The sequence below is a fragment of the Arvicanthis niloticus genome, chromosome 1 (genome assembly GCF_011762505.2).
Source record: "Arvicanthis niloticus isolate mArvNil1 chromosome 1, mArvNil1.pat.X, whole genome shotgun sequence".
NCBI classification, from domain to species: Eukaryota; Metazoa; Chordata; class Mammalia; order Rodentia; family Muridae; genus Arvicanthis; species Arvicanthis niloticus.
The window spans coordinates 144,357,442-144,381,207 of NC_047658.1; the positions used below are offsets into that span (position 1 = coordinate 144,357,442).

The 23,766-nt window shown below is 40.6% G+C and overlaps 1 protein-coding gene across 3 annotated transcripts in view; it reads left to right on the forward strand.

Annotated features, from left to right (window-relative positions):
• The window catches only part of Exoc6 (exocyst complex component 6), a 146,297-nt gene that overhangs the window by 103,317 nt on the left and 19,214 nt on the right, over positions 1–23,766 (forward strand). For all 3 annotated transcript variants that reach the window (XM_076919887.1, XM_034518665.2, XM_034518677.2), the window contains one exon: positions 10,726–10,799. In XM_076919887.1, coding sequence (XP_076776002.1) covers positions 10,726–10,799 — 74 coding nt within the window. The remainder of the gene's footprint in view (positions 1–10,725; positions 10,800–23,766) is intronic.

Genomic DNA, 23,766 nt, shown 5'->3' on the forward strand with positions numbered 1-23,766 from the left:
TCTCAATTTGGGGCAGTCATTGGTTGACCATTCCTTCAGTTTCTGCTCTTTGTCCCTGCACATCTTATAGGCAGGACACCTTTGGGGTCAGAGGTTTTGTGAGTGGGTTGCTATCCTTGTCCTCTACTGGGAGTCCTGCCTGGCTACAGAAAGTGGCTACTTCTGCTGTGGTCAACAGACACAAAGAAGCCAAATAACAAGGAGGGCCTAAGGGAGGATGGTTGAATCTTACTCAGAAGGGGAAACAAAATAGATATCAGAGGTTGATGGAAGGAGGGAACTGGGTGGGAGAGAGGAGTGGGGAGGGGAGCAGGGTAAGGGGTGGGAAGATAATAGGTAGGGAGAGCAGGTGAGAGAGAAGGGAAATGGAGGGGCAATCTCTGGGATGTGCCAGAGACCTGGGTTGAGGGGAGGTCCCAGGAGGTCTGTGGGGGCCGCTCTAGCTGAGGGTGTCTGTTTTCGTATCTCCCTGTGGAAGACTATAGAAAAGCCTAGACTCTGTCCCTGTCCCAGGCATGGCCTCCCAACCTCTCTAGGATTTTTTCTACCTCTAGTCATTCCTTTGAGCAATTACTAAAGGTGCCATTTGAATCTCTCAGAGAAAACCAAGAAAGGAAATGCAATCTGGCATGCCATGCAAGAGGGACAAACCTTACTCTGTTGGGCTGAGTCTCTGTCCCCAGAGACGTGGGAGGGAGGGACTTCCTTTAAGATTTTTGCCTTTGATTGTCTCTGCCTTTTAAATTTTATCATGCATGACTATTGTAATCATTACATTTTTCTCGTTTGTTTTTTCCTTTTGGGCATTTTTTGGTAAACTTACCTAGTCTCTGTGTGTGCACCTACATACATGTGTATGTTTGTCACGGCATGCATGTGGCATTCAGAAGACAACATACAGGAGTTAGTTCTCTCCTTCTGTCCTGTGTGTTTCAGGGGTCAAACTGAGGTCATTGAGCTTGGTCGCAAGTACCCTTGCTGCTAAGCCATCCCACTGATGCCCTGTGATCGCTTCTCTTTACTACAGTGTCACATAGTCAGTACTTACTGAACAAATATAGATGACTTTTGTGTTCATTTTACTACCTCCAATGTTAAATTTTCTTTTCCAAAATATATCTCTTAACTTTAAATGGTGAATTTATAGTATAAATAATGATGAACTCTCTCATATTTTTTCTAGTAGAAAAAATATACACTCTCATCCACTGGCAATTTTTAGGGATTGTTGTGTATATTAATCATGTGAAAATGAAACTTTTTCTAATACTATAAGTATGTTAAGAGAATTTAAAATAAGTTTTTTATCATGTTTTAAATAATCATTTTTTAAGTCTATGGAAATGTAGTTTTAAAATATGAAGCTTATTTTCAAGTTTCTACATATTGGGACAGGGGAAGAAAAAAGGTACAGAGGAAGAGGAGTTTGGCTAGATGAGGAAGAGGAGGCTGGAATGCCTGAGTTTGTGGCTGTCTAAGCGTCACAGCATACAGCATATGCTTGGGGCATGAAGAGGATATACCAGTAGTCTGATAGAGAATCTTAGAAGTCAGTCACTGGGCCTCCCCACCCAATAGTCATGATGCACAGACTGCCACACTCCTGCATGCTGAGGCCATCTGGCACCTGAGACAAGAGCAAACTAACTGTATGCTATACATAGAGTGACCCTGCTGTGTAGTGGTCCAGCCCTACCTTGAACATCCAATTTCAGGGGTCAGCTATATTCCAGAGAATGTTTCCATGAGATACACATTGCTCTCTTGGTGGATATGTTGACCTGAAACCACTTGCTTTCTGAACTTCTCTTAAGTGAGAAGTTGTGTCGTATGACTAGAGTCCCCACTGGTCTATGTTGTGTCCTTTTGTAAGAAATGTCCTCACCAAGGAGAAAATGCCCCATAGAGCTGTCTATATGTACATTAGAGAAAGTTTGCCCTTTTCCACATGGACCCAACTCCTTCCACAGCACATGGCTGTTCAAGTGAGATACAAACCAGATTTCTGTTGCCCACATCCTCCTGCCTCCTCATTTGGTCATATGTGCAAAAGAAATAGACTCTACATGTGTGTATAAGAGATACACCACAACTTTCCATGGCATATCTGGTTAGAGTCATGCACCAAAACCAAACTTTACCCCCAAGTTAATTCTATAAAAACTTCTCTTTATCCTCTAAGCATTCTAGCCATTAACTTAGCTCATTTCTCTTCATTGCCGTTGTCTGTTGCTGTGCTCTAAGGATGCCACTGTCATATGCAGTTAGACTGTCAAGCCCACTGTTCTCTATGCTGTACTTCTCTTCATTCCATGTCCACTGTGCTCTAAGGATGCCACTATCATATGCATTAGACGGTCAAGCCCACTGTTCTGTGTGCTGTACTTTATTAACAAAATCCAAACTGCAGGGCATGGTGGCACATACTTATAATCCTGGCACTTGGGAGGCTGTGGCAGGAGAATTGCCACAAGTTCAAGGCCAGCTTAGGCTACATAATGAAAGCCTGCCAATGTTTTAAAAACAAAAAAACTACAAAGAAGCCCAAACTAGCCTTTCCTATTGGCCAGAATGTACTTTGAAATAACCAAAGCTGTGGCATTCTAAAATCCAATAATGATGGGACTGGGAAACTGGCACAGTCTATAAGCACAAGGACCTAGGTTCTTATTGCCAGCACCCATGAGGAAAGCTGGCACCCATGGAGAAAGCTGGGCACAGTGACACACATCTGCAGTCCCTGCTAGAAGCCAGAGACAGATGGATCCTGCAGCCTATTTTTGCAGCCAGACTAGCAGAATTAGTGAGCTTCATGTTTCTTGAGAAACAATGTCTTGGAAAATGAAGTGGAAAATGTGTGTCTGTGTACATGTGTGTGTGTGCATGTGTTTGTGTGGTGTATGTATGTGGAGGTCAAAGGAAAACTCATGGGAATTAGTTCTGTCCCTCCCTCCCTTGTGGGTGCCAGAGACCAGCCTCAGGTTGCCAAGTGGCAAGTGCCTGTACCATTGAGCCATCTCTCCAGCTTCACTGAGGCTTTTAAATCAAGACTTGGAATCTGTACCAAGAAAAGTTAACCTTAATGTCATGGAAATTAAACTGGATGCCGAGAGAGGCTGAAAGCGGGGAGACATACCAAAAGACTTTAGCTCTTCCTTTTCAAAGATGAACAACCCGATATCAGAAAATGGAAATAGAAACTTGAGAAAATTGATTGCAGACATTTTGGAAGGGGGATATATGAAATTAGTGAATTAATTGAATGTGATTGGATTAAGACTTACACAGTGGAGAGACCTACAGGATGCATCTTGTAATTAAAGAGGGTGTGAAGGGGGAAGAAAGGAGATATTGAGGCATACAGGATAGATTAATGAAATTCTATGCCCCCCCATGGGAATTTTATGAAAGTTGCATAGTGATGTGCTCCCGGGAAAGTCTGTAAATGTGTATTGTTGAAGAGAAAAACAAATAATAAGCCAGATGTCTCTGTCTAAGGTCACCTGTGGTGTTCTACCATGTAAGAGGTAAGGCCACCTGGCCATGCTGCACTTCTAATCCACACATTTAATTCTTTAATGTAAACATACCTGATGATTCTTCCTTCTTGAAAACCCGATATATTGCAGAACTGTGGATAAATGACCTTTTACTGTTCTGAGCTAAACAGCCAGGACTTCTTTGTTTCCTTGTGGGGTCAGTTTCTCCCATTCGGTCACTTTTTCTTTGGAACTTGTTCTGCTTTTTTTTTTTTTTTTTTTTTTTTTCCTACCTTTTGTGGCAACCCTGAGTCAAACCTGATTTTAAAATGTTCAGATCCAGGAATGTGGAACTGTGTATGGACTTCCAAAGAACTTCTTTGTGCTTGGAGTACTTTCTTCCCTCTTTCTAGTGGTCTTACTATGTAGCCCAGGCTGGCTCCATTCTCAGTTCCAGTTTGGACTGGGGCCTCAAACTTCTCATGCCATTTGATTTTCAAGATGCCTCAGAATTTCCCATAAAACACAGAGTTTAGAATTTAGGATTTCCCAGATAATCCTATGAGAGGCTAGAAATTTTCAGGTAGATGGAGAATGCAGAGCTCTGAGGTCATATGTTAACTGATCCCTTCATATTTAAGAGGTAGTTGGCATTTAGAAGATATGACACTAAACAAGATAGAATGGTGGCATCCTTATCCCCAGCAAGGAGTCAATAACTTCATTAACAGATAATAAAAAACTGTTAAGTTCTGTAAAAATAGTTGCTACTTTGAGAAACGGAAACATTTAGGTATGGAATCTCATAAAGTATGAAGTGAGGTCAGTGCAGGTCTGTGGTGGCCAGGTTTGCTTATCTTGATAGCCACAGTTCTAGCATAACTCCATGTTTAGTTAGGAAGATGGTAGGAATGTGTACGTGGGAAATGCAGAGCTGAGTGCCTCTGAGTGACGCATTGAGCAGCTGAACCTACTACAGAACAAGATACATTTCTTCTTGAGTGGGGGCCGATTTGCCATGCTTCTCATGGGTGATATTCTAAATCTGCACATATCTTCTGTTTCATGTTTATGAGTGTGTTATGTATGCCTCAGTGTAGGTGCCTTGCAGATAGAAGCATATTAAAGAACAGATATATCCTCTTACTAAATTGTCAGGAAAGTGTCTCAGGAGACCTTCTCACTGCTGACAAAATACAGGATATTCCCAGAGTATTGGGAAACCAGGTTCTACTCCATATTTAAAATAATCCAGACTAGATATAGAATATATATACAATATGTTATAGATTTAGATTATATATTCATATTTTCATAATTCTATATACATGTCTCATGAGGTTATGATCTACTAAGATTTACTATCTGAAATACATAGGTATTAGAAAAGCACTGTATCAGTCTGGGCAGTGGGAGTGCACGCCTTTCATCCCAGTACTCAAGAAGCAGAAGCAGGCTGATCTCTGAGTTTGAGGCCAGCCTGGTCTACAGAGGGAGTTCCAGGACTACAGTTCCAGAGCAACACAGAGAAACTCTTGTCTTGAAAACTGTCTCCCCTCCCCCCAAAAAAAAGGAAAAGAGAAGAAAAGATAGAAAGGAAAGAAGGAAGAACAGAAAGGGGAAGCACTGTATCAGAGTGCTGGCGCCTACTTTTCTGTACTAACATCGAACACAGCCTTGTGGTTGCTCGGCAAGTGCCTTACCGCTGAGCTGTATTCCTTGGCCTTTTCTGCTTTGAGACAGCGTCTCACTAAATTGTCAGGCTGGCTTCAACCTTTTAGACCTTTTGCTGGGTTTACTGGTGTGCCGGCATGGTGGCCAGCCTGACATCTGTTTTGATGGTTTTGTCGTTGGCGCATGGAGAAGTCTCCAGGCAGTTCATCATTTTGGATAAAGGCTTAACACACCTAAAAGCTAAACAGAACAAAGCAAACAAACAAAACCCACTAGCAGCAGAAATCTTTGTATATTTTTGTTTTTCTGGTGGAGGTCATGGTCTTGTGGAATGATTTTAACCTTGGTGTAGATCCTCATATCCAAATAAGGTATTGAGAGAAAGTCATGGTAAACAGACTACTTCAATGTCATGTAAAAGTTGCTGAATTGTTTGGGCACCAGATTTTTTCCACACTTAGCGCTCCAAATGTTGATTGAGGGTACCTTGCTTAACTTTACTTCCAAGAAGCAGGAAGACTAGAAATCATCACTGTGCATCAAACGGGATGATAAATATTGTTAAGACTTTCATCTCTGCTGCCAACCACAAGTCAGAGGCAAGAACGCTAACTCCTGACAACCCACTGCAGCTTCTGTATTAGGGAAACCACTAGATGGTGCCATTAGTCATTCCTTCTTTTGATGCATCCACACAGGCACTTGGTCTACCCAAAATCTGGGTTCAAATTAGCTATTTTAATTTCAGCTTTACCAAGAAATGCACATCTGTGCATGTACATGTATGCACGCACACACACACAAAAGTAGATAAAATGTAAAAATAAGTTTTCATAAAATTTGACTTTTTTTTTTTTAAAGAGAGAGAGAATAAAAACTGGTGTTGACAAGTTGACTGCAAATTGTCCTCTGGTTTACATGCATGCACATTCATCACACGTGCACACACGTAGAGAAACACACGTACTAATAATGAATGTAAAAATAAGGTCAAGTTAGGGGCAGCAAAGATTATGTTTGGATTGTGTGTTCGTTTTAGTTTTAGTGTAGTTTTGTTTTGTTTGAAACAAGAGTTTCTCTGTGTAGCCCTGGCTGTCCTAGAACTCAGTCTGTAGACCAGGCTGGCCCCAACTGCTGGCGGGTGTGCCATCACCTTCTGGTTTAACATTATGAAACGAGAATTTCATAGAGCTTAGAAACCATATTAAATACTTTTGGAAAGCCAGAATCATTATATGTCTTTTTTAAACACCCTTACAGGAACAGAGATGGCCCCGAAGTAGGGAACAAGCTGATTGTTGTTCTTATTAAATGATTGCCCGAGGGAGAATTAAATGATTGCCTTGAGGTTCATTGCCTCAAGTATGACAGTCTGGCTTGAGTTTGACTCCATCAGGGATTTCCAAGTGTTTTTAAAGACTGGACTATCCTTCATGGGTCATGAATCATTGATGGCCAAGAATTGTCCAGTACTATGTATTCCTCCACTCAGCATACATTTGTTTAATATTTCCTGTACACCACAAACAGGATATCTAAAGGTTAAAAAAAATTTCTGCTTCCCAGGAATTTTCTGTTCAATGGAAGAAGAGCTCAAACTTTCAGTTTGTTGAAGAATGCATTAGAAATGTCTTCTTCTCCACTCAGTTATTCAATGTCTGTACCCCAAGTCTGATAGGATTTTGTGTTTACACCACCCAGAAGCCACATGTGACTATTGGATTTAAATTAATATGGAATAAAACTGTCTAGTCTGTACTATATTTATAGACCATTTTCATCATCACAGGAGGTTCTGATGGGCCATATTTTCTAGATCTAATCAATAATCTAGGTAATATGTCAACTACAGATTGAATGTATTGCTTGTTTCTTTTCTTTCTGTTCACTTACTAAACTTTCATCGAGTGCTTATTATTAGGTGGTAGGAATTAGGAAAGGGAGTGCCATCCTTACCATTGGGGTTCCTGGTTTCATGGGAGACCGCAGACAGATAAACAGTGAGAAGGCAGCAGAGTGGGCAGTGTGGTAGGATTCACACAGGAAGTTCCAGGAAAAACACAGAGGAAACAGCTTACCGTCTGCAGGGATAATGGGCGTCTTCCCCAGAAGGCGATGATTGAATTGAGGGATAAGTAAGAGTTACACAGGTGGAAGGAAAGAAGAATGCTCCAGGCAGGAGGATCAAAGGCATTGTGAGGAGAGCCTGGTGTGTGCAGGGAAGCCTGGGCAGCCTTGTCTGGAAAGAGTTTGAGGAAAGTCTTAAGAGAGGAGGCCAGAGAAGTAGGCAAAGGCCACTTGTAAAAGCCCTACATCTTGTTTTACTGTGAGGATGATGGTGAACCATGAAAGAGTGCTAAACTTTGAAATGCTTAGTAACAGTTGCATCTGACATAAATCAGATGAAAGAAAAGCAGCCAAGAGAGCAGATGGGAGTATTTAGTAATCCAAGCAAGAAATGATGATAGCTTGAGCTAAGAGAGAGATGGCCGAGACTCGGGAGAGACAGTAGGGTGACTGTATTTGTGTTTTAAAGAAACAAATGGAAAAGTGTGAAGCTGCCAGTCAAACTGAGTAGCCTAATATTACAAATGTTCTCTGTGTTGTGTGATTTGAGGTTGCTAAATCACCTTCTATCTCTAAGAAATATTTGAGGAAAAACCCAAGAGAGTTAAATTATCTTCTATTCCTAAGAATTATTCAAGGAAAAATCCCAGAGAGTTATAAACTGCCGGCATGCTTTGATTGCATTCATTACATTTCCATGAGAAAAGGAGACAGTCATGAGAGGTTGACTACTTAATCAGATTCTGGATCAATGGATCAGGTGCCAGGATGCCCCATTTAGCTGTGTGGTCCTGGGCAAGTCATTTCACTTCTAAGGTTTCTATGCTATAAAACGAGGAGCTGGACAGCGTGTAACCTGAGCTGACTGTGGGGATGTTCAGAATGGTACCTCTTTGCTTGGAGGATTTTACAAGCTATCACCCATGTGTCCCGCTTGCCAAAATCAGTTGTTACAATGATCAAGGCAGATGGCATATGAGAAAGTGTTTTATGAACTGTAAGATGCTATACAAATTTATAATATTATAATTTCAATACTAAACTTTTGGGCTTAATGCCAAGCCAGTGAACTTTTAACTGTCATGTCTTAAACAGGAATTGAAGGGCAAGAAAAATAACAAATTCATCCTTTCTTTTTTTTTCAGATTTTTTTTTTTTTTTAACTTTTGGTGACAGGAATCTTATCAGGGCCTTGTACACCCCAGAGAACTGCTCCACCACTGGTCTAACTTCCCTGTCCTGATTGCTTTCAGTGTAGAAACATTCCGAAGCCAGAAATGGTGGTGCACACCATAATCCCCACTTCTGGGAGGCTGAGGCAGTAGGAACATAAGTTTGAGAACCAAGTATATTACGATTGCAGGCATAATTGAAGTCGAGCTGCTTTCTGTGCCTTCAGGGTAAAATCAAAGTGGTGTATAGGAAAGCATTGCGTGCTCCTAGGCAGTTTTTAAAATTAGAAGATGCTTTTTTTTTTTTTTTTTTTTTTTTTTTTTTAAGGATTTTCATTTTGGGGAGTGTGCATAAGTATTTTGTCTGTGTGTGTATGTATGTGTACCATGTACATCCCTGGTGCCATGGAGATCAGATGATTGTGAGACACCATGTGAGTGCTATGAACTGAGCCTTTGTCCTCTGCAAGAACGACAAGGGTTCCTAGCCTGTGGACCCTCTCTTCACCCTCTTAGAAGGCCCTTATTTTAAAGAGGCTATTACAACTTCTCCTATCATTCTTCAATTAAAATCTAATTGGAATAGAGAAACTCAGTTATCTGGGACACAGGAAGGAGAGGTTGAGTTGCCACAGTGTATGGCGAGTTCCACTTTCCATGGTGGGAAGTAGCACTGGTAGGAGGATATTATGCTGCCAAGTAGAAAGTGGCTAGATCTTATTATTAATAACTGGTCTTCTGGTGCTAGAGGGCTCAAGAAAGATGGCTCAGTCATGTGTTTCATATCTTCACCTGGACCCTAGCAGAAGATCAGGAAAGTATGGGTGTTGGGAGTGATGGCACCTCTTGGTTAATTATGTTCAAAAACTATACATCAATGGGATTTAACATCCATTAACTCGCCAGGTTAGTTAAATAGCCATTTGCACTGCAGTAACCCAGTCTCTTGGGAGGCTGAGGCTGGAGGATCACTTGAGCTCATAAATGTGAGCCCAGTATGGACAATATACGGCAGCACTATCTAGGGGGAAAAAAGGAGGAGAGGCGGGGAGGAGAAGGAGAGAGGAGGTTGGAGGAGGAGGGGAAGAAGAAAGAAAAGAAAGAAAGAAAGAAAAGGAAGGAAGGAAGAAAGAAGAAAAGATAGTAATAGGACACACACGTAGACAAGAAGAGCAGGGAGACACACACACACACAGAGAGAGAGAGAGAGACAGAGACAGAGAGACAGAGACAGAGACAGAGACAGAGACAGACAGACTGACTTGGGTGAACCGTGACTTGTGGGAGAAGCCCTTGTCTGTATTTTGCTTGCCTTTACTGTGATCCTACCCTGTAGTTGGTCAGCTGACAGAATAAACCAGACAATTCTGAGTTTTTTAATACAAAGAGGGGAAAAAAAGATTTTAGTGCTGTTCTAGAGAATTATGAAAAAATTTTGGTAGTCTATTCAAAACAGCAAAAGAAAGATTAATACATCCTGGCTTTTCTAAATTTTCTGCATTCTCTCTTATAGCTTTAACATCAGTCTTCACCCCCTGCTCTCTCCCTCCCTCTGGTTATTATTATTCCTTTGTTTCTTGAGCTGGTAAGTCAGCTGATCATTTCCTCTCTTCCTTTTTTCTTTCTTCTCTTTTTCAAGAACTCACTGAGGCCTTGAATTATTGTCAGTTCTCCTTCTTCAGCCCCCTAAGCAGTTAGGCTGTTAGGATTAAAATTCTTACAGCACAAAAAGTACTGAAAAATACCTCAAATTTTAAAGATGTTGTCTTAAGACGTTCTTTCACATTGAAGAAAAAAACGTGACTAAGTGACATGCGCAGACATTCTTGAATTCATCCTGACATTTCTACTGAGACTTGTACCTGTGATCTGCATGGGAAGCTGACTTTTTATCATGGGAGATCGTTGTTAGCTAGACACGGGATTTCTATAGTGTTTGTTGTGTAACTAAGATGTTTTGAAATGCATTGACACCCATGGAATTGGTAGTTGCAAGTGCTCACCTAAGGCCACAGAGAGTCAAAAAACTTTACTTTGATTGAAGTATATTACTACTCCTGAACCCTGTGTAGGATAACCCTTCTACATTTATTTTGGTTAAAGGTTACAGATTAAATAACAGGCTAGAAGTTTAAGATTATTAGAATAGTTGTGGTGGTAATCAGTATGAAGGGCATATTCAGTTGAAATTGAAGGTTGTAAGTGATCTTTGAAGCAGTTGTATATAAATATTGCAGTATGTTTGTAATGAGTAGAAATGTAGCAATTATACATTTATATATTTTTCAATCTTGTTCTAATTCCTTTTTATTTTCTAAAACTTTAAATATTAGTGTTTGCCAGCTCTGAGCCTGTGCCAGGATTCCAAGGGGACACCCTGCAGCTGGCCTTCATTGACCTCAGACAGGTAAGATGTGATGACACTCTCCACTTACTGCTTCTCTTGCCTTTTATTAACTTTATTCTTATGGTACCAGAATGCTTGTTTGCTCAGAAAAATGTGTCTTTAGAGGTTGCTTCTTTTGATGGCTGTGTACTGGGCAGACTCTGCACTTGTGTTCATGTGGTATCTTGACTTTATGGAGTATTTCCACAATGAGAATTTAATTATTCATTCCTTGGAAATATTTTTTAATAATTTTGTGGTCATACATAAAAATCAGTAGTAGTAACATTATTGTTACAATTCAATTAAATCACAAATTAATTATTACTAGAAAGTCATACCTTGTTTAAAATTTTATTATTAGTAATGTTTATAAATTTTGTATATCGTCAGGAAAAGGTTTTAAAAAGTAATTGTTAATTCTTAATTTTTTTTTCTGGAAAAAATGTTTTAAGTCAAGTAACAAATGTGAGCGCTTCTTTCTGCTTCTTTTCAAATTTGACATTTCTGGTCTGCTGTGTTCTTTCTTTTCTTTTCTTTTTCTATCTCCTTTTGTGTTTTTCTTCTTAGTCCTCTCTTCCTCTTTCTTCTCCTTCCTTTTGTGTTTTTCTTCTTAGTCCTCTCTTCCTCTTTCTTCTCCTTTTTCTTTTTCTTTCTTAATCCTAGGATTAAAGAGCTTAGTAAGGCTGGGGAGTCAGAGGGTGTGGAGGCAGAGAGATCTCTTAGAGGATTCAGGAGTGCTGGGTTGACAGAGACTGCTGACCCTGTCAGGGAACATATGGACACTGAACTAAAACAAAGGCACTGTGCTAGTGTGTTAACAGTGCTATTCCCTCTGGGGACAGAGGTGACACTCCACCCTTGTTATGAACAGGCCCTTACCACACTGATGCTTGCAGTAAGACCTATTTGAGCATTTAAGGTTCTAGTTTCAATGAATGTTTGAAGTTAGGGCTCTTTTTTGCTATTCTTGTGCAGTCAGAGTGGAGTATGCATATTGATGCCTGTGTATTCATTATTTGGTGAGCAAGTGTAAGGTAATTCTGCGCCGTGGAGTTTAAGGGTTCTTGAGGCACTTACCTAAGTCTGTGAATTCTGTGGAAGAGAACACTATTTCACTGCTTCAAGTCAGAGTTACAAGGACCGAGAAAGCACTTTCTCTAAAGCACTAACTTTCGCTACAGACAAGCAATATTTAGGTCTTATGCTACCAAGGACCATCTTCTGGGCACTGTGAATCTATAGACAGCTGTGCTAAGTTGGGAAGAGTAGCAGAAAACCAGGAAGTTCGGCTCAGCTTCTGCTCCCATAGACCAGGGGAGAGGCTATGGGCAGTAGGTCCTTTCGAAGGACTTCTGTTGCTTACATTGGTTCTCTGAGAAAGATGATCTAATATGGAAAGCTGAGTCTGTAGCAGGTTGGAAATAGGTCTTGCTGTGTGTTCATTTCTCTGGTAGGTTAAGACCACTTATTTACTAGGTAAGCTTCTGTGATGGAAGGACATAAATGTTCTCCAACTCAGAGGACATGACCCAAGGGTAGGTCGCCTAAATTGAGTAATCTGTTCACAGAGATTTTCTGTTTCATCTGAAGGTAGATGGTGTTAACTAGTTTATACCTTAACTAGTTTGTAGTCTGTAGGATTATGAAGACCACACTTAGGGAACTGAAGATAGATTGTCCCTAAGGGGATGGGGATGGAGCTTAGCTGATAGCTGAGGTCCTAGGTTTAAGAAACAAACAACAGCCAGGCAAGGGAGTGGGCTGATGCACTCCTGTATCCTTAGCTAGAGCCTGGCTCAGCAACCAACTCTACACAGCAAACTACCACTACAGAAGCAGGCCTCCTGTTATTGCCCAGCACGCTGCCCTCTGGATTGTATTAAGAAGACTTTGCTTTCTCCTTAAAAAAAGAATCCATTCTTTTATTTGCATAGATACATTTGATCCCAGTTACCTCCTTCTTTTAAAGAGTCCTTTTTGACATCATAGGAGACCACTTTATAAGGCATGTAGCTAGCTCCCTAGGCATTATTAAAGTATACTTACAAATATTAACATCATGAGTCATGATTGAATATGCTTTTTAAATATTCACTTGGTGGTCAGTATGCAGTATGCAGCAGAAGAGATGAGTGGGGACATCGCCAAGGAACTAGTTTATTTTGTTAATTTTTTTTTCTAGTCTTAAAAGGGACTTAAATTTTGTTCTCTATTAATGTTGAAATTTAGTGATTCAGTTTTCTTATACTTTTATACTCTAAAATGAAAAAAAACAACTAATTCTTGCTTTTGACTGCTATGTGACTTTCAGCATATATTAAATTTTAGTTCAGTGGCTTAGATTTAATCAATTCAAAAAGGTAGCTGTATTTCACTGTATTTGTTTTTAAAAAATTAATTCGCAATCACACTATCAAATGTATAATATGAGGATCAGTAAAAACCCAAAATTGATCTTGAAAACAAAAGTCTCCCATGAGATGATCTACACTCATTCTGCCCAGTGTTATTGATTATTTAAATAGCGATGTCTTAAAGTCTTGATAGTGCTTTTATATCTGACTTCATAAATAAGTATTATAGTACTCTACATTTTTGTGAAGGAGTCTGTCACCAAACATAAAGAGGTAGAAGTACCTTTGTTTATATTTTAGTTGAGTTTCTGCACTTCCCCCACCCCCTGCCTCTGGTCTGTGATCCATTTCTGTCTTAATAGGGTGGCTGACAGTTCTTTTCAAGTGTACTTAGAAAGGCAAGGAGGCCTTTTCATAGTATGTATAAGGGGTCGTGCTTCTGGATTTTAGCTTGAATTTGATACTGCTTCATGAATTGCTGGGTATGAAAGATTAGGAAGTAGGTCCAGTGGTCACATTTTACCTGCCCACCCGGACTTTGCCCTGAGGTCAGACTCCTGATCTCTGCTGCTCTGAGTGGAAGAGTTGATGACAAGTGGGAGTTGATGCAGAAGGAAAGTTAAACTGAATCAAAGCTGAGGGTGAGAGAGCCGGGCTCAGTAAGAGACGAGCATCAGGCGTGCCCTCCGCTAAGGAAAAGGAAATAGCTGACCTGCCAGTGAAAAGACTATCATCCTGCCAATCACAGACTTGCTAATGGAAGCCAGTTATCTCAACAACATCTTAAGACCCACAAGCCTAACAGGCAGTGCAGGGGATTAGAGGTCCTGTTGCTGGGATGGGGGTGTGCAGCCTCAGTCAATTTAAACAAGTCATTTAAACACAATTTGTACGTGTAGTTTTCTTACAAATAAAAGTTGTCATCTTCCTGTCTGAAGTTAAGACACAAGATGAGTGGTATTTTATATACTTATAGGTCTCACCTTTTCCTTTTTATTCAAAGGCCACTTAAAAAAATTAAGTGGACTTAAATATGTGACATTCTTTTGACAATATGCAAACTCTTCAAGATTTGAAAGCCACTTTACCGTATGATTGTGTGTCTAACATTTAGTACTGAGAGGCAACCTATTAGTACAGTAGCAATATTTTACTAAATATCACTGGAAAATATAATAACTCATACACGCTAGCTAAGATTGCATTTTAATCACAGAACTTGAAGTTTTTCCCACTTGTATGAAAAAGTTTAAACTGTCCAGTCTACGTAGGTTCTGTGCACGCTTCTCACAGTTGAACGTCCCTGACTTCCCTGATCCTGGAATTAAACCTTGTTTAATGGGTGCCATATAGCTTTGTGGTGAGTTACTTCTGTTAGTAGATACAACTTTCTTTGATGGTTTGACTCTCCTTTGGATAATATGTGCAGTTTTAAATTGGTTGGATGGTAGAGGAGGAAGATGGGATTGTAGCTAACAAAACAATCTCTTGCCTCAAAAAAAAAAAAAAAAAAAAAAAAAAAAAAATGCCTTTGAGCAGGATTTCCTGAAGTGTCTTCCTGGGAACATTGATTTCTTATGATGAAAAATATTTCTTCAAAAAAGATTTCCAATCTGGGAGTAGAACGTTTGCCTTGGATGGTTGAGGCCCTAGGCTGGGGACCAGCACTGGGAAAGAGAAATGCTTCCAACCCACATAAGCTCGAGAGGCACAAGAGACACTTTATCCTTTAATTACTCTTTTAGAGACTAACTTGGTACATTAGAATTTTAAAGATAAAATTCTGCAGCAGCCTAGTGTTTTCTAAGTACTTCACAGAACTTTTGCCTTGCTCATTTGGGGGTGCATTACATAAAACATCTATAGAGATGCTGTCTTAAGGAGTCTATCTCTGATTAGGGCCAGCATATTTTTAATGACTTTGACAGAAGTATGAACTAGATTTATTGTTCCACAGAGCTAAGTGAGTCACTATGATGACAGACTCAGAGCACTCGGAGCTTTGGAGCCCCCAAAGGGATATAGGCGACTGCCAATATAGGCTACTGTGGTTTCCACCACAGCTGGATGGGAAGGCCCTATTGCTGAATGTGCACCATCACATCCTTTGGTTGCAGCACACAAAGAAATCAAGCTGGAACTGAGCTTGTAGCCTCCTCTCCACTGGCTACTTCATGGTACCTGAAGGTGCTGTGCCTGTAGGCTATTGGGAAAGAAAGGTTCTCAACTGTTTTCCCTGTCTGTGAACCCTGTGAGCTACGATACCAACCTTAGACAAGAGGTGTCCTCTGGTACAATGGTGGCAAGAGCATTTGGTGAGGAGGGGTGGTAACTAATTACCTCATGTTTGGCGTTTTGGCTGCTTTTTAGAGGACCTGGGTTTAATCTCCAGCACCTACGTGAGTGTTCACTTGTAACTCCAGTTTCGTGGGTCTGATGCTCTCTTATGGCCTCTGTAGATAGCTAAGGATTATATTTTAATCACACACATACAAAAAAAATCTTTAAAATGTTGCCATTTCGATGAAAACATTAAACATCGCAGGCTTCTGAGCACTTTTCTCACAGTCAGTTGGATGCCTGTGGCTTAGCCCCATGGGTCAGAAGAGGGCATGGGATCCCTGAAACTTTTTATTAGTTTAAAACATTTCATTGTTACTAAAAAAAAAATGTGTGGTACTATACTGTTAGTCAGATATGCCATTTTCTTTTCTAAATACATTCTAGGCCATAATAATTATGATTTTACATTATCTTCTTTAGAGTAGGTCCTGTTTTCAAACGCTTGGTTTGAGGCAACAAAAGAAAAGGACTAGGCATTGCTTTGAACCACGTTTCGAGGGATTTCAGAGGAAATATGAATTGTGTAAAATACATCTAGGTCTCTCAGCCTCTTTCTTTTTATTTTTACTAGTATTCGTATTGGCCTTTTGCCTGCATATATGTGTGTGCAGCACTACATGCCTGGTGCCCACCAAGGCCAGAAGAGGGCATTGAACCCCCGAAACCGGACTCAAGATGGTTGTGAATTACCATGTAGGTTCTGGGAATCAAACCCAGGTCCTCTGGAAGAACAACCGATGCTTTTAACCTCTGAGCCATCTCACTGGACCCTAACAGCATCTTTTCAAATATATACCATTAAGTCGTCTTAGTTAAGGTTTTTGTTACTATGAGAAAGCACCATGACCAAAGGCAGCTTGGGGAGGAAGGTATTTTACTTACACCTCCATATCACAGCCAGTCACTGAAGGAGGTCAGGGCAGGAACTCAAACAGAGCAGAAACCTGGAGGGAGCAGCTGATGCAGAGGCCATGGAGAGGTGTTATTTACTGACTTGCTCCTCATGGCTTGCTCAGCCTGCTTTCCTATAGCACTCTGGATCACCAGCCCAGGAGTGGCCCCACCCACAGTGAGTTGGGCCTGCCTATGTCAATCCTTAGTCAGGAAAGTGCACCTAGGATTGCCCATCTGGTGGGGGCATCTTCTCAACTGAGGTTCCCACTTTTAAAATGACTCTAGTTTGTGTAAAGCCTCATAAATCTAGGCAGCACATAAATACAGTGTGTATCCAGGAAAACCAGGGTGATCTGCTGACTTTTCCCAGTGTGACTTTTTCATGTCACAAGTGAAGGCTTGACCCCTGGTCCTCACTCACTGTGCCTCTTGGCAGTTGTGACCCTTTCCTCTCAAACCACTGTAATTTCTGATGCTATTACCTTTAGCCTGGTTTTGAACTTCGCATGTTTGAGACTGTATGATGTCACTTTTTGATTCTGTCCATCAGTGTTGTATGTCAGCTGTGGTTCGCTCTTTCTCTCTGCTCTTCAGTTTGTCCTTGTACACATACATCTACCAGTCCGCACATTCTGTTATCGGCAAGCTTATGAATGATTCTGTGCTTGCTTTCATAAATAGTATAAGCAGATATGTTGTTTTGTAGGCTGTGCAGTGCACATATGCACACATTTCTGTGGAAGCATTTGTCTAGGAGTTACTGAGCCAGGAAGTACGCAGATGTGAACAGTTTTAGTGGGGACTGGAGAGAAGTTTTCTTAAGCAGTTGTGCCAGTTCACGCTGCAGCCTGTGGCACAGCAGTCACTCACTTATTTGTCATCACTTGATACCATCTGCTGCTTCCTTTTTAACACTCCCTGGACTGAACAGAAACATCACCAAATTCTTCTCAAAGCCAGCATGATTCTGATATTGTGCTGGCCAGTTTTATGTCAACTTGACTCAATCTGGTGTCATCTGAAAGGAGGGAACCCCAAATGAGAAAATGCTTCCGTAAGATCAGGCTACAGGCAAGCCTATAGAGCATTTCTTAGTTAGTGATTAATATGAGAGGGTTCAGCCCATTGTGGGTGGTTCCATCCCCTGGGCTGGTGGTGCTGGGTTCTATAAGAAAGCCATGAAGAACAAGCCACTAAGCAGCACCCCCATGGCCTCCACATCAGCTCCTACCTCCAGGTTCCTGCCTTTTTGAATTCCTGCCCTGACTGCCTTTGATGATGAACTATGATGTGGAAATATAAGCAACTTACTTTTTGTTACAGTGTTTCATTAGAGCAATAAAAATCCTAACTAAGACAGATTCAAATTAGGTGAAGCCATAACAAAAAAGAAAGAAAGAAAACTATAGACCAGTTTTCCTGATAAACATAGATGTAAATTTTTCTGATATAATGTTTGAAAATTGAATTTAAACACATATTATTAAGATCATATACTATGAACAAAATAGTTTCCTTCCAGGGATGCGGGATTGGTCCACCATCAATAAATGTGTAATATAGCATAAACAGACCAAGGACAGAAAGTATATGAGCATTTCAGTTATTAAAGAAAACACCTTTAATAAAGTTCAGCTTCCTTTCATGATGAAACAAACAAACAAAAAAAAAAAAAAACAAAAAAAACAACAACAAAAAAAAAACCCTCATGGGCTGGAGAGATGGCTCAGTGGTTAAGAGCATTGGCTGCTCTTCCAGAGGTCCTGAGTTCAATTCCCAGCAACCACATGGAGGCTTACAACCATCTGTAATGGGATCTGATGTCCTCTTCTGGTGTGTCTGAAGAGAGCAACTGTGTACAGTGTGGTCATACAAATAAAATAAATAAATCTTTTAAAAAAAAAAACTCTAAATAATCTGGGCAGTAGTGGTACATACTTTTAATCAAAGCCGTTGGGAGGCAAAAGCAGGTGGATCTCTGACTTCAAGACTAGCCTGATCTATAGTCTACAACATAAATTTCAGATAGCCAAAATCACAGAGAAACTTGTCGCACAAAACAAACAAACATACAAACAAACAAATAGCTGGAATGAACTAAGGCTAGAAGGAACATACTTCAACATAATAAGGGCTACATATGATAGCCAACCTTGTACTAAATGGGGGAGACTGGGTATATGTATATCTCCTAATATTTAAAGTTTAATTCTCCCTAAAATCTAAAGTCCCCTAAAAAAGGATGCCCACTCTTTCTACTCATTCAGTCTGGTGCTTGACATTTTAGCCAGAATGATGAACAAGAGAAAGAAATAAATCGAAGAAGTCATTGCTTTTGTTTGCAGATGACATTATTTTATACTTAGAAGACATTTATCTAGACCTGATAAATACTTTCAGGGAAGTAGCATAATATAAAATCGACATAGGAAATCAGTAGCACTTAGTAGCTTTTTTATAACCCAGTAGTGAACTTGACAGACAAAAGGTCAGAAGAAAGAAAGGGCAGGAGATTAAGGGGAGGGGGAGACACAGGACAACAAACCTACCCATCTTAAGCATAGACTAACTAAAGAGGTAACAGATTTCTGCAGTGAGAACATAAGATACTGAAGAAAGAAACTGAAGAAGGGACAGAGAGACCTTCCATACTCATAGATAGGCAGAATTAATTTTATGAAAATACTATCAAAAATGATCACATTCAGTGCAATCTGCGTCAGAATCCCTGTGATATTCTTCATGGGAATAGAGAACAATCTAAAATCATATGGAAGCACCAAAAATCCCCCAAAAGCCAAGGTTAGTCCTTAGTAGAAAGAGCAGTGCCGGAGCTATGCCAAGACCTAATCTCAAACTACATCACAGAGACACAGGACGGGGCAGCAAGCACTGGCTACATCACAGAGACACAGGACGGGGCAACAAGCACTGGGACAATGACTTGTAGACCAGTGGGAGAGAGAAGAGAATTCAGAAACAAACCCAAGTAGCCACAGCCACCGAAATTTCACGAGAGTCAAAAAGACAACCTCTGGGGAGGAGGTAACTGTTTTAACAAATGGAGTTGGGAGAACTGGATTTCCTGTGTCTACAAATGAACTTGATCTATATTGCATACTTGACACATCAGTGTGCTATCACACTTGACACATCAGTGTGCTATCACACTTGACACATCAGTGTGCTATCACACTTGACACATCAGTGTGCTATCACACTTGACACATCAGTGTGCTATCACACTTGACACATCAGTGTGCTATCACACTTGACACATCAGTGTGCTATCACACTTGTACACATCAGTGTGCTATCACACTTGACACATCAGTGTGCTATCACACTTGACACATCAGTGTGCTATCAGGGACTTTAATATGAGACAGGACTTTGAAGCTGCTAGAGGAAGTGTAGGTAAGACTGAAGATGGAGATGTAGGTAAGGACTTTCAGGAAAGGATTCCAGAGCACAGGAGAAAACTGCAAGGCCTGACAAATGGAATCACAGGAAACTGTAAAGTCTGCACAGCCAAGGAAATAATCACCTCGAATCAAATACCAAGGGCTGATGAGATGTCCCAGCAGGTGAAGGCACGTGTAACAGAAGCTTGAGTTTGATCATGGAGAGAACCAGTATACACAAACACATACACACACACACACACACACACACACTCATGCACCTCACACAACTAAAAACTAAATCATCCAATCAGCAAATTGGAATACTGAATTTTATAAACACTTCTTAAGTAAAAAATAAAAAAAAAAAACAAATAACCAGTAAATATTTAAAATATTCAACCTTAGCCATTAGAACAGTGGTTCTCAACCTTCCTAATGGTGTGACACCTTAATACAGTTCTTCATGTTGTTGTGACCCCCCAACCATAAAATTATTTTTGTTGTTATTTCATAACTTTAATGTTGCTACTGTTGTGAATAACGTAAATATCTGGCATCCTGGATATCTGATATGCAACCCCTGTGAAAGGGTTGTTTGACTCCCCCAAAGAGCTTATGACCCACAAGTTGAGAACCACTTCATTAGAACACTGTAATTTAAAACTGCTTAAACAACTAACCTGGCCCCATAGGGGCTCACAGAGACTGAACTGCCACCCAGGGAGCCAGCAGGGGACTGACCTAGGCTCTCTGCACCTATGTAGCAGTCGTGCAGCTTGGTCTTCATGTGGGACTCCTAACAGTGGGAGCAGGGGCTGTCTCCGACTTTGTTGCCTGCCTGCGGGACCCTTTCCCCCTTCTGGACCACCTCTTTTAGCCTCAGTAGAAGATGTGCCTAGTCTTACTGCAACTTGATCTGTCAAGGTTGATTGATACCCATGGCAGGCCTCCCCTTTTCTGAAGAGAAAGGGTGGAGAAGTGGACAGAAGAGGGGAGGTCTGAGAGGAGGGGAGGGTGGGGAAACTGTGGTCAGGTTGTAAACTAATTAATTATGCATACCTTTCAAAAAAACCACTTGAAGATTTTTTTTTTTTTAAAGATTCTGTTACACCCCAGTGAGAGTGGCTAGCATCTAGAAGAAAAAGGGCAATGAATGCTGACAGGAATTTAGGTAAAAAGTGAGCCTTACACATTGCTGGCGGGCACGTAACTGGCATAGTCGCTGTGGAAATCTCACAAAGATAAACATAGAACTACCATGTGACCTACTCTTTGCTATATACTGAAGAACTGCTAAGCCAGCAAACCACAGAGATACTTGCACATTCATGGTTACCACTGTACTGTGCATAGGGGCCAGGAAATGGAGCCAGCCTAGATGCCTATTAATACAGGAGTAGATAAATGTGTGTGTGTGTGTGTGTGTGTGTGTGTGTGTGTGTGTATGTAAAGAGAGAGAGAGAGATAAAATCAGATTTCCAAGAAAGTAGATGGAATTAAATATATCAAGCAAAATAAACTTACTTCACAAAGTTAAATACTAAATACTACATGTTTTCCTTCATATGTATAGGAGTGGGGGGTGGGTCATGGAACTAGAAAGGGGATGAAATGGGTGGTGGGGAGCAAGAGGGTAATGGGATACATGTGACATGAAAGCTAGGGCTACAGAGGAAGGAGGGAAGCCAGCCAGAGGGAACTAACAGTAAAGGGTGGGGGAGGAAATGAAGAAGGACAAAGAGTAATGGCCTATATGTATACAAATGACATAATGAACTTTGTATGCGACTGACCAGTCGGTGAAAGGGTTAATTTTTTGGAACGTGCCCAGCAGGGACTGCATACACAGTGCATGTAAAGGAGCAGCATTTAGGAACTGTGGTTTGGGAAATGAATTGTGACGACCAGAACAGTGGGCAAACCAGTGCCAGCACCCTGAAGGTGTACCTCCCTACAGCTTCCCCATGTTAGCATGTTAGAGGCTTGGGCAAACCTACCTTCTCTCTGACAAACTCATTTGGATACAAATTTCTCAGTGTGCTACAAAGCAGTGTTTTGCGTGGCACAGTTTCAAAACAGACTTACCTAAACCACTATTACATTACATACAGGTCTCTAGAACCTTCTCTTATCACTAAGGCTCACAGTGCTGGGCCTGGTGCACACACCTCTTAGTTCCAGCACTCCATCTGAGGCAGAGGCAGGCAGATCTCTATGAGGCCACCCTGATACATAGTGAGTTCTAGGACATCCAGAGGTATGTAGAGAGACCCTGTCTTAAACAAAGAAAAGAAAAAACAAAAATCCAATTATAATTGTAACTAGATAGGTTTTTAAATTGATAAGTGAACTCTTCAAGTATTAAAGTACAAATAATACAGAAAGGATGAAAATGTTTTTCAAAAGCCATTTGTTGAACTTCCATTTTTTTAAGCATTCAGATGATTTTACGATGGATGGTAATGGCTAGAGGGTGAATGCCAATTGTGAGCAGCAACCCAGGCAGGCAGTCACACACAATAACTGTCTTTAAGAACCATGAAATGGCAGCACAGGATTGCTTGTGAAGAATTAAGAGATTTAAGTGGGAAATTAAAGTCCAAGTTCACGTACCCTTCAAATCCAACAGATTTCAGATTCTTCCCTGAATCCCCAGACTGTCATTATTAAACTACATTACATGCTTGGAGAGAAATAAAGAATATGTTCATTAGTATGTGTTTTCCCATACAAATATTCTTCATATAAACGAAATGGAAAAATGGGTAGGATAGATGTTTCTATAAGATGATCAAGGTGATTTTATGTTTTTCTCATTGTTAAGAAGAATGTCTTATACTGTTAAAAAGGAAATAGAGTCTGAAGTGACTTTTTGAAGTATAGTTACATATTTCCTTAAGACAGACTGTCTAATAATTGCCAAATTTAGATCCTTAAAACAAAACCAGAACTTCTAGGAAGAAACAGTATCGCTATTTAAGGGTATCAAAAAGAGGATGAAAAAGCAGTTAAACATTTTGGGAACTTAGAGACATTCTTTGCCGGTTGGCTTCTTTTGCATGTTAACTTAGCTACAGACAGCTCAAGGTGGAGCAAGAAGAGACAGAGCTTTGTTAGGGGATCTCATTATCTATCCCAACTCCTCCTGCCATATGTCAGCAAGCAACCCTCCCCAAACCCACCAAAACCTCAGATAATTTCAGTAGGATATAGCCAGTCTTTACAGAGGCAACACAAGGCTCGTCCTCACTTTGCAGATTTGTTTGTTCACATGTCAACAGTGGGCATTGTTTTCCTTTGTTTAAAGACAGGGCTTTCTCTGTAGCCTTGGCTGTCCTGGATTTGCTGTGTAGCCTGTGCTAGCCTCGGCCTTGGATTACAGTCATGTACTCCCCCGCCAGAGGCTTCACCTGTCTGACCACTATCTTACTGCTTTACTGAATAAATCTATTAGGAGGGATTTGTGAATTGCTATTGCTTTATTTTCTTTAGCTTTTATCTCATGGAGAGAGTTGGTTATAAGCTGGATCCCACTGCAGAGTCCTTTGCATGCCTTTTGGTCATGGATTCTAACCTGGAGATGATGAGCTGCTTTCAGTAGCTTCATACAGAATCCTGTGCGTATCATACATATCCTCTTTCTGAGCAGAAAGCATAATGTTTCCATTTCAAAGGAGACATGTTTGACCTGAACATCGTAACTGACCACCATTACTCTAGTGTGGTGGCTCTCAACCTGTAGGTCACAACCCCTTGTAGTCAAACGACCCTTTCACGGGGGTCACACATCAAATATCCTGCATATCAGATATTTACATTATGATTCATAACAGTAACAAAATTACAGTTATACAGGAACAATGAAATAGTTTATGGTGGGAGAGTCACCACAACACAGAACTGTGTTAAAGGGTCTCAGCACTAGGAAGGCCGAGTGCCACTGCTCTAGAGGCACTGAAAGCTGGTCAGATTAATCGAGATCACAAG